General features: G+C 35.7%; 2 protein-coding genes across 3 annotated transcripts; one reads left to right on the top strand and one right to left on the bottom strand.

Moving 5' to 3' along the window:
• Positions 1 to 3,019: 3,019 nt before the first annotated feature.
• Positions 3,020 to 9,068, bottom strand: LOC137745567 (U1 snRNP-associated protein usp106). Of its 2 annotated transcripts, XR_011069698.2 has the most exons (14): positions 8,779 to 9,060; positions 8,633 to 8,685; positions 8,336 to 8,504; positions 8,174 to 8,237; positions 7,717 to 7,796; positions 7,425 to 7,578; positions 7,167 to 7,228; positions 6,943 to 7,005; positions 6,731 to 6,789; positions 6,286 to 6,367; positions 5,261 to 5,307; positions 4,896 to 5,141; positions 4,326 to 4,397; positions 3,020 to 3,267 (listed from the first exon to the last, which is right to left on the bottom strand). XR_011069698.2 is itself a non-coding variant. In XM_068485536.2 (13 exons), the coding sequence occupies exons 1-13, from the start codon at positions 8,923 to 8,925 to the stop codon at positions 4,379 to 4,381; spliced, it is 1,245 nt and encodes a 414-aa protein (XP_068341637.1). In that variant the 5' UTR covers positions 8,926 to 9,068; the 3' UTR covers positions 3,685 to 4,378. The 2 variants fall into 2 exon arrangements, 1 of the variants encoding a protein (XP_068341637.1); XM_068485536.2 differs by lacking the exon at positions 3,020 to 3,267 and having other exon boundaries at positions 3,685 to 4,397; positions 8,779 to 9,068.
• A 91-nt stretch (positions 9,069 to 9,159) lies between these two features.
• On the top strand, positions 9,160 to 12,117 carry LOC137746229 (uncharacterized). The gene is made up of 8 exons (XM_068486303.2): positions 9,160 to 9,592; positions 10,055 to 10,117; positions 10,210 to 10,305; positions 10,606 to 10,653; positions 10,890 to 10,961; positions 11,118 to 11,176; positions 11,561 to 11,657; positions 11,757 to 12,117. Exons 1-8 carry the CDS (start codon positions 9,242 to 9,244, stop codon positions 11,907 to 11,909), a joined length of 939 nt encoding a protein of 312 aa, XP_068342404.2. The 5' UTR covers positions 9,160 to 9,241; the 3' UTR covers positions 11,910 to 12,117.
• The last annotated feature ends 586 nt before the right edge of the window (positions 12,118 to 12,703 follow it).

Below are 12,703 nucleotides of genomic sequence, written 5' to 3'. Positions count from 1 at the left end.
GAGATTAGCTTGCAGGCTCCAACAATGGAGAAGCTGGAGCAGGATAAGGGTTTTTCGTAGTGGTAACTATGGGATTAAAATTAATTAATTGGTTTTTTTTTTTTTTTTTTTTTTTTTCTAGTCAAAGTTTCTGTGTGGATTCAAGGACTATCTTGATGGGGTGTGTCAATTTCAGGGATCATTTGTGATAAAAACCCTAAATAGTTTGAATGATGATTTATGTAAAAATTTCCAAACCGACTAAAAACCGTGACACCCACATTTTTTTGTGAAAAATAAAATTTTTTTCTTTTGGCAAAATATGTTTCGTGAGCATTAAGGAAAACTTTCTAAGGCATTTGGAAGCGGTTTTACAATTTTTTGAGCAATAAATGTATATTCAGTACAATACTTAACACAAATACTAAGATAATAAGTGAAAAATAGAGTTGTGAGGTTCAATACTTTGTTAAAATGGGGTTCCACCCTTATGAATATCAACGGAAAGTCTTACTTTAACTTTCAAAACTTAAAGGTGAGCCGAAGGTGAAATAAATAGACTCAATGATGATTCATGTAAAAACTTGCAAAACCGACTAAAAACTATGACCAACCCACATTTTTTTGTGCAAAATGCAAATTTATTCTTTTCGCAAAATATTTTCCGTGCGTTTTAAGGAAAACTTTATAAGGTATTTAGAAGCGATTTTAAGGTTTATTGAGTTATAAATATATATTTAGTATAATATTTAAACCGAAAACTAGAAAAATAAATGAAAAATATAGTAGCGAGGCTCAAAATGTTGTTAAAATGGGGTTCCATCCTCATGAATATCAACGGAAAGTCTTATTTAATTTTTAAAACTTCATGATGAGCTGAATGGGAAATAAGTATGTTGAACTATGATTTATGTACGAATTTGCAAAACCAATACCTACGTTTTTTGTGAAAAATGAGAATTTTTTATTTTCGCAAAATATTATCTGTGACCTTTAAGGAAAACTTTATAAGTGATTTGGAAGTGATTTTACGGTTTATTGAGTAATAAATGTATATTTGGTATAATATTTAAGCCGAAAACTAGGAAAATAAATGAAAAATAAAGTAGTGAGGCTCAAAACATTGTTAAAATGGGATTCATCCTCAAGAATATCCACATAAAGTCTTACTTAAATTTTGAAAACTTCACAATGAGGTGAAGGTGAAATAAGTAGGTTGAGCTATGATTTATGTACGAATTTGCAAATCAACTAAAAATCGAGAGTGTTAGCCAACTTTTTTTTGTGAAAAATGCAAACTTCTTGTTTTCACGAAATATTTTCCACGAGCTTTAAGCAAAACTTTATAAGGCATTTGTAAGTGGTTTTACGATTTATAGAGTAGTAAATATATATTTAGTGTAATATTTAAACCGAAAATTAGGAAAATAAATGAAATATATAATAGTGAGGCTCAAAACATTGTTAAAATGGGGTTCCATCCTCAAGAATATCAACGGAAAGTCTTACTTAACTTTCAAAATTAATGGTGAGGCGAAGGTGAAAATAAATTATTTGAATAATGATTTATGTAAAAATTTGCAAAACCAACTAAAAACTGTGAGTTTTAACCAACATTTTTTGTAAAAATGCAAATTTCTTATTGTCGCGAAATATTTTCCGTGATCATTGAGGTAAACTTTATAAGGCATTTTGAAGTGATTTTATGTTTTATTGATCAATAAATGTATATTTAGTATAATATCTATGTTGAAAACTAAGAAAATAAGTGAAAAATACAATAGGGAGGCTCAAAACTTTGCTAAAATGGGGAGTTCCATCCTCAAGAATATCAATGGAAAGTCTTACTTAAATTTTAGAACTCCATGGTGAGGTGAAGGTGAAATAAGTATGTTGAACTATGATTTATGTACGAATTTGCAAAACCAACTAAAAACCATAAGTATTAACCTTCCTTTTTTTTTTTTTTTTTTGTGAAAATGCGATTTTTTTATTTTTGCGAAGTATTTTCATTGAGCTTAAAGGAAACCTTTATAAGGCATTTGAAAGCAGTTTCACAGTTTTTTGAGCAATAAATGTATACTCAATGTAATATTTAACTCGAAAACTAAAAAAATAAGTGAAAAATATAGTTGTGAGGCTCAAAATATTGTTAAAATGAGGTTCCACCCTTAAGAATATCAATGGAAGATCTTCTTTAATTTTTAAAACTAGACGGTGAAATGAAAGTGAAAATAAATAGTTTGAACGATGATTTATGTAATATTTTGCAAAAGCAACCAAAAACCGTGAATGTTAACCCATAATTTTTGTGAAAACTGTAAATTTCACCAAATGTTTTCTGTAAGAATTAAGGAAAACTTTATAAGACATTTGGAAGCGATTTGAGCCACGAATGTATTTTAATAGAATAAGTGAAATACAATATTAAGGTCCAAAGCATGAACAATACTTGGCTACTCAAATATGAGTAACAACTCCTACTCATAACTCTTAGTATTTTAATCACAAAGCTTTGTGCTTATGATCACATTGTAAAGATCATGTCTGTAAAAAATAAATTAAAATTAAAGTCATTTAAACAATCTATTGTAGCAAATACATAAACGGTCCATAATGCTTTTACCAATTCTGATTATTTGTTTTTAAAGAGTTTGATGACTAAATGATCTTAGTTTTAATTGATTTTTTGCAAAGACGATCTTCATAGGATGATTTATAATATGAACAGTTCTAATTATAACCATGAAGTTCTATAAATTGACAACGAACAATATTGAGAATTTTGAGTAGGAGTTCCCACTCATTTTTGAGTAGCCAAAATGAATTCCCACGACCAAAGGAATTACTCACATTAGTTTTCAAAACCTTTTGGTGGGATGAAGGTGAAAACAAATACATTAAATGATGATTTTTGTAAACCGACTAAAAAAAAATAAAAAATGTTATCCCGTGCTTTTTGAAAAACCTTATAAGACATTTGGAACAGTTTTACCATTTATTGATTCACAAATGAATTTTTATAAATTAAAAAGAATAGTAGTGGAACTCTATGCATTGCCATAACTATGAGCACCAAACGGAAAGTCTTACAGAGTCTTCTTCACTAATTTCCAAAACCCATAGAAAAATGCGAGTCTTGTTTTATATTCACGAAATATTCTCCATGAGATTAAGGCCGGCATTTAGGAGTTTCTCCATTTTTGAGCCATAAAACAAAATATAAGCATTCCCAAAACATTGCCAAAGCAGATTTCTGCCCCCAAGAACATCTTTAAATCGTCCTACCTGAAATTTCAAAACATTAAAGAAAACTTTATAAGGAATTTGAAACCAATTTTACCTTTTAATCAGCCACAAGTATCACTTTTATAGAATAGATCAGCTGAAAACCGAGCAATAAATAAAATAATGAGTAGTAAAACACCAAAAAAATAAAAAAGTAGTGAAACCCATAACATTACCAAAATGAATGGTTTTTGTAAAAAATTCAAAACCGGTTAAAAATCGTGAATGGTTTGCCAGCATTTTCCGTGGATTAAAACATTTTACGACAGTATGTTAGCAGGATCTCACTTGGGGCAACTAATCACAACGAGAGATTTTAAACCACTACTTTCTAATCATTACAATAATTTCACTAAAATCTTAAAATATAAAAACCTGTAATCAAACCCCGAGATAAAAAAACAGGTAAAAGACCAGTTGCAAAAACTCGAAGACTTTGATGACAAATTGTAAACAGTTACATGTTAGTGAATTACATGACTTGACCACCATGTTATGAGGTCGATTGAATTTTCTCATGCCAGATATAGGTCATACATCACCAGACGCATTTTATGTTCAGAAGAAAGTTAAACGCACAAGATCACTGATCCGTATCACATACCGCACAAGACAATTTTGTGCCAACGAGAACTTCACTCCTAAAATTGTTCCGACAGCTTTCGTCCTCTTCCATGCAAGGATTGATGCGTATCATGTAAAGTTAAGTTCCGACACCACCCTTACCCACATCAATCCATATGGATTACACTAAATGATCACAACGGATGCTGTAAATCAGCCCACCAGTCTCTTTAATTGAAGTCGAATTCAAGATAGCGGGAGTGACTACTTAAATCAGACACTCCTCTACGGCCAAATATTTAAGTAACATGCAGGTAGCTATATCTTAAAAACAAAGTAAAACATACCTCCCAAACATACCTCTTAAACACGAAGTTGAGAAAAACTAAGCAGCAGTCCTTACACCCATCACAGGAGAAACAGCTCAACTCCAGCAAAAAACACACGATGGAATAACCATAATTTTATCTTGGTACATGAGTTTAAAAACTGACCTAGATAAGAACACAAACATCCTTTTCTCCACATGCAGCACAGCAAGGATCACCTAGTACCGATCATAACGCCTGGAAGAACAAATTATTATATCAAACGATCACTAAAAGGTATCCACTTGTTCGACATGCATATACAGGATAAGGCAAAATCTCTTAATCACTAAAATCACTAATGCAATCAATCACCAGCATGGCTTGTGGTCAATAAAAGGTAGCCCCTCTCTAATAGACCAATGACTTTAATAGGCAAGACTATGAAAAATGACAATTGGGAAGAGTACACAGGTTGACAAGCCTCCAATTCTCTCATAAAAATGCTGGTCAAGGCATGTTATAAACTAACAATTAAAAGCACTAGGCCTATTTTCAAAATAATAAAATCTCATAGCTCTTTTCAGTAAAGAAATACTAAAAAAAAAAAAAAAAAAACCTATTAAAGACAATAATTTCTGAAAGTATCGCATGTGTTTTGGTGCTTTGTTTATTAGAGTTCCAAGAACAAAAAACTAATTGCATGTCAAATAAACAGAACTAATTAAAAATCAGCCACCATGGAAGAGCACGCACCTGTGGCGATCATAATCCCTGGAACGTTCCCTCGATCGTGAGCGTGACCTACGGCGACTTCTCGAATCATAATTGCGGGAGCGATCTGAATCTCTGTCACGATCGCGATCATATCCACGATCTCGATCATAGTACCTATCGCGATCTCTGCTCCTACGATCATAATCCCTACCCCGGTCCCGGCTAGCTCCACGTTCTCTATCCCTACTTGATTCCCTGTCACATTCCTTACTTCGCTCCTTTGATCTACATGGTAAATAATTTTAAAAATAAAATAAAATAAAAAGGAATTGTAATTAAACTTAACATAAAAAATACATTATGAATAAAAATTTATATAAGACTAAAAGAGCAAAATAACATACCTCCTATCATCAGACCTATCAACCTTACGACTCTTGTTTCTCTCTTCCTGAAATATAAATAGCCAAAAAAGTACAATCGGCAAACCTTTTAATAGGATGGCACGAAACACCAAATCTCTTGGTGGAGAGATATAACATGGTCATATTTGGTAAGCACCATTCAAGATCAAAATTAACGAAAATTAGCAACTGGGGATGCTCACTGATAAAGTCAACATGTAAAACACTTTCACAGTGACTTAAAAAATCACTTAGATATCCATCAACATCCCTTTTTTCAACAGTCATTTGACTATTGTAGGGAATGCCAAATATAGATGGTGACTACAACCAAACGGGTGTATTGTGTACTCTTCTCATAGGTACACAAGCTATAATCCAACATACTTTTAAAATTCTTCAAAAAAGGAAAGTACTTTGTCGGCAGTAAACTTACTAATATCAAAACAGAACTTCAACAGTGTGGCCTCAGTACACGATACAGTGAGGAAAGCCATTCCTAATTCATAACCTATATATGTTATGCATGCACCCATCTTAAAGATGTCGCTGACAAAAAACATCCTACAACAAAAGTATATGAATACATCCTCGCAGCATATAATAATTTTTTCCCCCAAAAATGCTTCGTAATCCTTAAGAATATCTGATAAGTGCAAGACTTGGACAACTTGACTTCAGAGAACTATGAATTCAGAGTCAATAATTATATCAGTGAATAAGATGGTAGAAAATTTTATACTCACAGATACCACATTTATGAGAATCTCTGAATCTCTATAGATTTGAAACATTATACCATAGCGCCTGAACCAACAGCTTCAGAATACAAACTTAATGAAATTCAAAGATTTTGCAGATAAAAATGTAATACTATGACAACATATTTTCAGATCTACTTTGGCCAAAATGTAGAAACGTATTTGTCGAAACAGTATCCACTATCCAGTACAAATTTCCAGTTCTTCAACCCATTTTTTAACCAACAAAAAAAGAGATATAATTACAAAATGGATCATCTTTACCTGCAGCTCTGCTAACTTCTCACGGATTTGTATATAGCCTAAATGAAGCTTCCCGCCAAAGTGGTCAGCTAAACGACGGTCACTGAAAACCACAAGGAAAAAAAATCAGAATATTCATTTAATTCAGAAATGTAATAGCCCCAAAAGGTCATGTTCATGTACCGTTGATTCCCCTTAATTTTTCTAGCCAAGAATAGCATGATCTATAAACATAAAACAAAAATAGACGCTAGCATGATCTATAAACATAAAACAAAAATAGACGCACATTCTTTAGCTGCAAAAGTTATCCTCGTAAAACTGGGCACAAGAGCCTGCTGGTGACAAGGAGGCATAATCGTTGGGTCAAAAGATGAAGCACTTGAAACCCCAAATACTAATTTTTGCGTGCCTAGGAAAGCTAGTAACTAAGGTAGCAAGCAGGACTACACAAATCAACATTTACCTGTCATAAACACTCAAAAATGCTCCACAGATGTCACAAACGCGTAGCTTTTGATCAGTCTGAAACAACACCATGATGAACAAGTTAAGAGTTGCTTGAAAGAAAAAACAAGAGTTGCACAACAGTATAACACTAATATTAAATGAAAATCTACTCCTCACACTTGCCCAAAGTGATATCTATGAGTATAGATAAAGGAAAAATGAACTCACAATACGAACATCAGCAGCAGTGTACTTGGAGGAATCCACGATAGGCTCTTGTCTGGCAGGCAGCTAAACAGAGAATAATGAAGTCACTCAGCAGCCATTTACAGGAAGTAAAAAAGAACACAAAAATGCATACTCAGAACAAAAGAATGATGTTAAAAGGTTAGTAGAGTAGGTGAAACACTTAACTACCATCCCCAAAATATTATTCTCTTATCTAATAATACCTTCTTCAGTGCTTCAGCCTCTTCCAACGCCTTCTGTGCTTCATCAACCATACCTTGCTCACCTGAAGATGTTAAAGAGGTTTAGGGACAATATATAACCTGATTCTTAAGACATAAAATAGCCCTAGCTGTATCAGAGCATTAACTAGTTAAATTAACAAAGTCCTTACTCTGAACTTAATAAAAAGATATGTATTCTCAATTGATAAACCACATGACAGGCCAAATCCAGAAAACTTGAATATTCATTTCACTAACCAAGGTCCTCTGCCTTCTTCAACTTTTCATTTATCATTTCCTGTGTTCTTGCATCAGGAACAACTACAGGCAAGGGTGCCAAAGGAGGTGGGTTCGGCAGGGGTTGAGGTAAAGCTGCCCGGTCCTTATTGAAAGCGTCCAGAAGTAACGTGGACTATTAATAGGGAGAAAAACATATAAGTCAAGGTGCCGACAAACTTGTCAACATGTCCACAACATCAGAGAATAATACACTGGAGCAGCAAAAGATATTCCAGTATACAAATAAAGTTTTCAATAACTTACTATGTACCTGTTTATCTGCTCTAATGCCTCTGAGTTCTTCTACTATCTCCAAAGCCCGAATCTTAAGATCAGTTTTGCCTTCAAGATCTGCAGATTTGAATCACAAAATAAAATTTCTAATACATATTCAAGAACTGAAAATTATAAGAAACTGAACTTTTTTGGTAAATAAAGACAAACTGGAAACAAAAGGCTTGAAAACATAAGATCGGCAGTCAAAGTAACTGTGGAAATGTAGTACAAAAGTCAAAATTTAAGTATACATATTAGTGACTCATTGACTTTAGTGGATCAACAAATCTTAAAAAGCAATGTGAACCATTTATGTATTGTTAAAAACACACACAACATCGAGCAAACCAAAGATAGGGTATGCTTTGATTTGAAATAGCAATCTAGAAAAAAGAAAAATAACAAAAGTAAAAGAGACATCAGTAGCTACGGAGCATTTATCTAAAGGTTACCATATTGATCAACTTCTTTCAACTTCTCCTTGATCTGCTTTGACAACTCAAGTATCTCTGGTGTCTGGAATTGCAAAAGAATCAATAAATAGGCAGTCTATAAGATTCTTTTACCTTATATATAAAGAAACGATAAAGATAATAGATAGAATGATGGACCACCTGAGTAACTTCAGAGACAGAAATGGCAATAGCAGCCTTGGCATCATCATCCTCGAGGCGCTTAAGAGCTCTAGTAATTTTCCTATCACACTCAACAATGAGCCTATCTATGACATCCTCCAGGTCTCTGTCATAGTTATCAGTCCCTTTCGCTTTTGCTTCTTCGTATCTGGGTTAGAGTTAAGCTTCCCTAGTGGTATCATCGAATTGTATAAACAACAATATTTCCATTTCAGAATTTCAAATGCACATCAATTATTAAATGAAATTGAAGCAATCAATTGCATTAAAGGATACTCTTTTCTGAGCTGCAAAGAGTGGACCTTAGGGCACGGACCCATATCCATTTTCTGAGAACGAAAACAACAAACGCCGTCAAAGTTGACGATTACGGCAAAAGGCCTCGTGCTATTAAACAAAAAATGCCAAGGGTTTTGATTTACCGTTAACTGAAAAAGCTCGTGGGGGCAGAGGCCGACCAAGTAGAGGCGACACACATCGCGATCGTAATACTTGCGGTTGACCTCCCGAACGTCGCCGTTTCGGTTGGCCCCCATGAGCTGGTCGAGCTGCTTCCTCAGCGCGTCCATGGCCGCTCACAATCCCTCTCCAGTCGTCGTCCTCTACGGCTTTGGAATTGGTGACTTTTCAGTTGGCGTTTTGGGTTGCTCAGAGAGAGAATTTAGGGTTCGTCTGTTGCGGACTTGGAGGGTTTGGGGAAAAAAGAATACTCGGGAGGATTTGGAGTGTTTATAATATTTGTTTTCCTGATATGCCCTCGTGAGTTAATATATTTTAAGGCCGGCCCAGGCCCATTACGATTTTCACTTTTTGGGCCCTATTATCGTTCACCTCCAGTCCTCACTCTCTCTCCTCACAAAAGTCGCGGACTTCAACTGAAACTCGATGGCGCTCTCTCGCTCCTCCTCTCAGTCGTCCCACCGGCGGTTGATCTTCGTAATCTCCGCCGTGCTCTGTATTACAGTAGCAGCAGCTTTCCAATCCGATGAGCTCCTGGTGGACGACGAGGAGTTCGGTCTAGAAGGAGGGCTGCACACCAAGTCTCCTGATCTCACATTCACACGATCCACGCCTCCGCCACCATCGACAACTGCATCGACGACCCGGAAGAGGTTTTCGGATCCGGATTCGGACTCAAAGATCCAGTTCCAGCTCCATCACGCCTTTGGGGACTCTGATTTCTCGCCGGCTGGTACCTTCAGTGCTCGCTTAAAGACCTGGAATCACGGTGGTCAGGTTGGTTGCTTCCTTCTTTTTAGTTTTTTTCTTGTATGTTTTGGTTGCTCAGAAAAGGAGGAAACTTTTTTGTGAATGAGAGAGTTTTCAACTGCAATTTCAGGTTTTGCAGTTGGATTTGGTTGTCATTGAATTGGGGTTCTGGTTATTGATGATTTGAGATCGCATTCTATATTTTGAACCGGAATTTTTTGTCTTGTAAAACGGTTGCATAGAAATTTAGGCGAAAACCGAAAAGAAAGGAATGTATTGTTGATAAATTCTTTAGGTGCAACGCAATGGATGCAAGCACATGATGATGAACTTCGGAATTTTACTTAAGACTAGTAACTTTAGCACCTATACGATCACTGTGTCAGGCTTAGTTTTTCCTACTTAAGCACTCTCATGCCTTGTATATCACCTTATATTTGTAGAAACCTAAGAAGTAGCTTAACTATGACATGGCTGTATTGGTCACAGACACTCACAAAGCTGCGGTTTTTGAGGAATGCCTTTACCAAAGAGGAGAAGGAGAAGTTTGCAGTAAGCTTTCTCCTCTAAACTTGTCCTTTTTGCTTTTATCATTTCCAATTGGTTTCTGTCTTTATTTGAAATGTCAATGTTTTTTCTTGCAGTTGCTATTGAAGGGAGATGACTTCTATAGGATAAGATTGCCATCAAGTGTTTTGAATCCTCCTGGGAGGGATTATGTCATTTCATCTGTAAAAGCGGTAAGTCTTAAGTGCCCTCTGTTAAGCAAGGATTTGGTTCTATTATTTCCAGCAGATCATATCCTTTTCTAATTGTGTTTCTTTGCACCATCTTGTATATTTGCAATCTGAAACTACGCTTGAAAAAAGACGTTCCTGTAACTTTTTTTGTTTTCTGTCAGAGTAACTTCTTTTGATCATAATTACTACTGTAACAGCATTGTAGCTGTACATGCTGTTTATCTCTGATGGTTTTATGGTTACGTGTATATGTGATTTAGTAAAGCTGCAGGTATACTAACAATGTTTCTAAATATCCAGAGATGTCTTCCACGAGAGGGTTTGGATGAGCATTTTGTTATACACACGGTAACCTTCAAATTTGATCGAGTTGTAAACTCTTGCTGTTGTTTTTCACATGTTACCCTTTGGTTTTACTTCTAAACTCCTATGGATCAGTCACTGTAATCTTAATGGGAACAGTTCGAAGAATGTTCTCCAATCAGCATGATTTTCAAATTAGACCCAGAGATAATGGAACACAATCTTGGTTAATTTTTTTTATCATATGGAAATTTTATCTTTGATTAAATTTGTATTTGCAGGATGGAATTAACATTTTGGCAGTTAATTATGGTTCTCCTGGGGCATGTCCATACCCTCGGCAAATGAAACTTGTAAGTTGGGATCAACCCTTTTGTTCCTGGTCTTTTTTTTCATGAACCTAAGATGACTGAAATACGATACCTCAAACCCTATTTTTGAGGATGTAAATAGAGTTTAGTTGAATTAGCATACCTTAATTCAATGGCTTTTGTTATTTGTATTTTCAGCCTGGAAAATGGTCCTTTAACTCTCACACGGTTTTGAAGAATAGTGAGCAGGCACCAAGGTGAATTTATTTTGCATTTGTTCTTTCTCCAGTATATGTTCTGATCCTGGCATGGTCTGCTTGCTTAAACTGTCACAGAAGGTTTTAAATTATTTCAACTTCTGTCAGTAGAAAATGGTGAATCTTATTATCTAAGAGAATAGACGGTGCATTGGTATCAATTCTGTTGATTTCGATTATTTTCCGGTTATGGGTAGAAAATGTGGCTATGAAATTGCCATTTAATCTGGTTGATCTGCATTATATATGAGGGTATGTGCGGCGGATTAGTAATGTATGGAATGATCCAGTTGCCTGAAGTTAAATGCTGATACTATTTATAGGTTCATCATTATGCTGATCATCATGTCTTTGTAAATATCGTATTGCCAAATGTTTCCACAGAGCTCCAGTGTTTGCTGAGGATATTCTTGGGGTTGGGGGCGAGGTAGGAGAAGGTGAAATTATACCACCACCAGAAAGGTCTTTTTGGGCTAAATATGTGAGTATCGACAGAATTAATTGTCTCTGTAGCTTTCTTCTGTTAATTGTGCTGATAATGACGACAGAATAAATTCTGACCTTACTCAAATGTTATCAGTGGATGTACGCGATCCCTCTTGGGCTCATTGTCATGAATGCCATTACCCAAGCAATGAACATGGCGGAGGAGGGTGCTGGTCAGCCAGCTGGCCAAGCTCAGCAGCCAGCTGCAGTCCAGCGTGGGTCAAGTTCTGCTGTGCGAAGGCGATAGACAGTTTGCATATTTCTATTTAACAATGTGGCGTCACCTGAAGTGAATGACATTTTAGGTTCAGCCTTTTAATTGTATTAATCCCGTGGGGACAACACGAGGTTGTAAAGTTTTACAAGTTTTGTTATAATTTGCAATAGATGTTTAACGGTTGAATAGGTGAAGATTTCGGGATTAGCATTATAGATAATTTTGCAGGTATTGATAACTTATTGTGCTGATTGGTGCTTGATAGAAGGTCAAGAAACAATGATATTGCAAGCTATTAACTGTAACCACTTCATGAAATGGCATACCAATGCTTGCAAAAAACGTAAAGCAAGCAAATGAAATGATCACTTGGCACTTGTGCGAATTGGCATGCCCTCATTGTTTGGGTGGAAAACTTCCACCCATAACTCGTAGCCGCTGCGGTCGACTTGGTTCTTAACCAATTTTGGGAAGGAATTATCCCAAATCTTTTGTTCAAGGAAACCTGTCTATCAAAAGCCATCAAATCCATTCATTTGATCATCATCTGATACAGCCGCATAGCCCCGATGAGATTCAAACCTAGGCACATCCTAGTTCCAGCTGGTTCTCCAACCCTGTATTATAGGTGCCGGCAACCGACCAGTACAACATACCATTGTAAACCACTCTTGCAGCTGTAATAGTCACGTTGTTCAAATGCCGTTTTGCAGCACACATCATTGTACACAACGGCAGGCTCATCGTCTTCAAACATAGGCGTATCTTGAAAACAAGGGAGGTAACTCGGAAAACCTGCGTGATTTGAGCGCGGAAGTTTGGAT

This window comes from Pyrus communis, chromosome 12 (genome assembly GCF_041283825.1).
Source record: "Pyrus communis isolate YQ-2024b chromosome 12, ASM4128382v1, whole genome shotgun sequence".
Taxonomy (NCBI): Eukaryota; Viridiplantae; Streptophyta; class Magnoliopsida; order Rosales; family Rosaceae; genus Pyrus; species Pyrus communis.
Note: the sequence above shows the minus strand (reverse complement) of the source record. Positions and strands in the feature narration are given on the sequence as shown.

What these genes read in the sequence shown, in the direction of transcription:
- LOC137745567 (XM_068485536.2), bottom strand. Translation starts at nt 8,925, where the DNA reads ATGGACGCGCTGAGGAAGCAGCTCGACCAGCTCATGGGGGCCAACCGA. An exon ending in CTGCTGCTGATGTTCGTATT is followed by an intron (nt 6,790 to 6,942) that starts GTGAGTTCATTT and finishes GTGTTGTTTCAG; the next exon opens with ACTGATCAAAAGCTACGCGT. An exon ending in TTTTTGAGTGTTTATGACAG is followed by an intron (nt 6,368 to 6,730) that starts GTAAATGTTGAT and finishes TGTGGTTTTCAG; the next exon opens with TGACCGTCGTTTAGCTGACC.
- LOC137746229 (XM_068486303.2), top strand. Translation starts at nt 9,242, where the DNA reads ATGGCGCTCTCTCGCTCCTCCTCTCAGTCGTCCCACCGGCGGTTGATC. An exon ending in CCTGGAATCACGGTGGTCAG is followed by an intron (nt 9,593 to 10,054) that starts GTTGGTTGCTTC and finishes TATTGGTCACAG; the next exon opens with ACACTCACAAAGCTGCGGTT. An exon ending in AATAGTGAGCAGGCACCAAG is followed by an intron (nt 11,177 to 11,560) that starts GTGAATTTATTT and finishes ATGTTTCCACAG; the next exon opens with AGCTCCAGTGTTTGCTGAGG.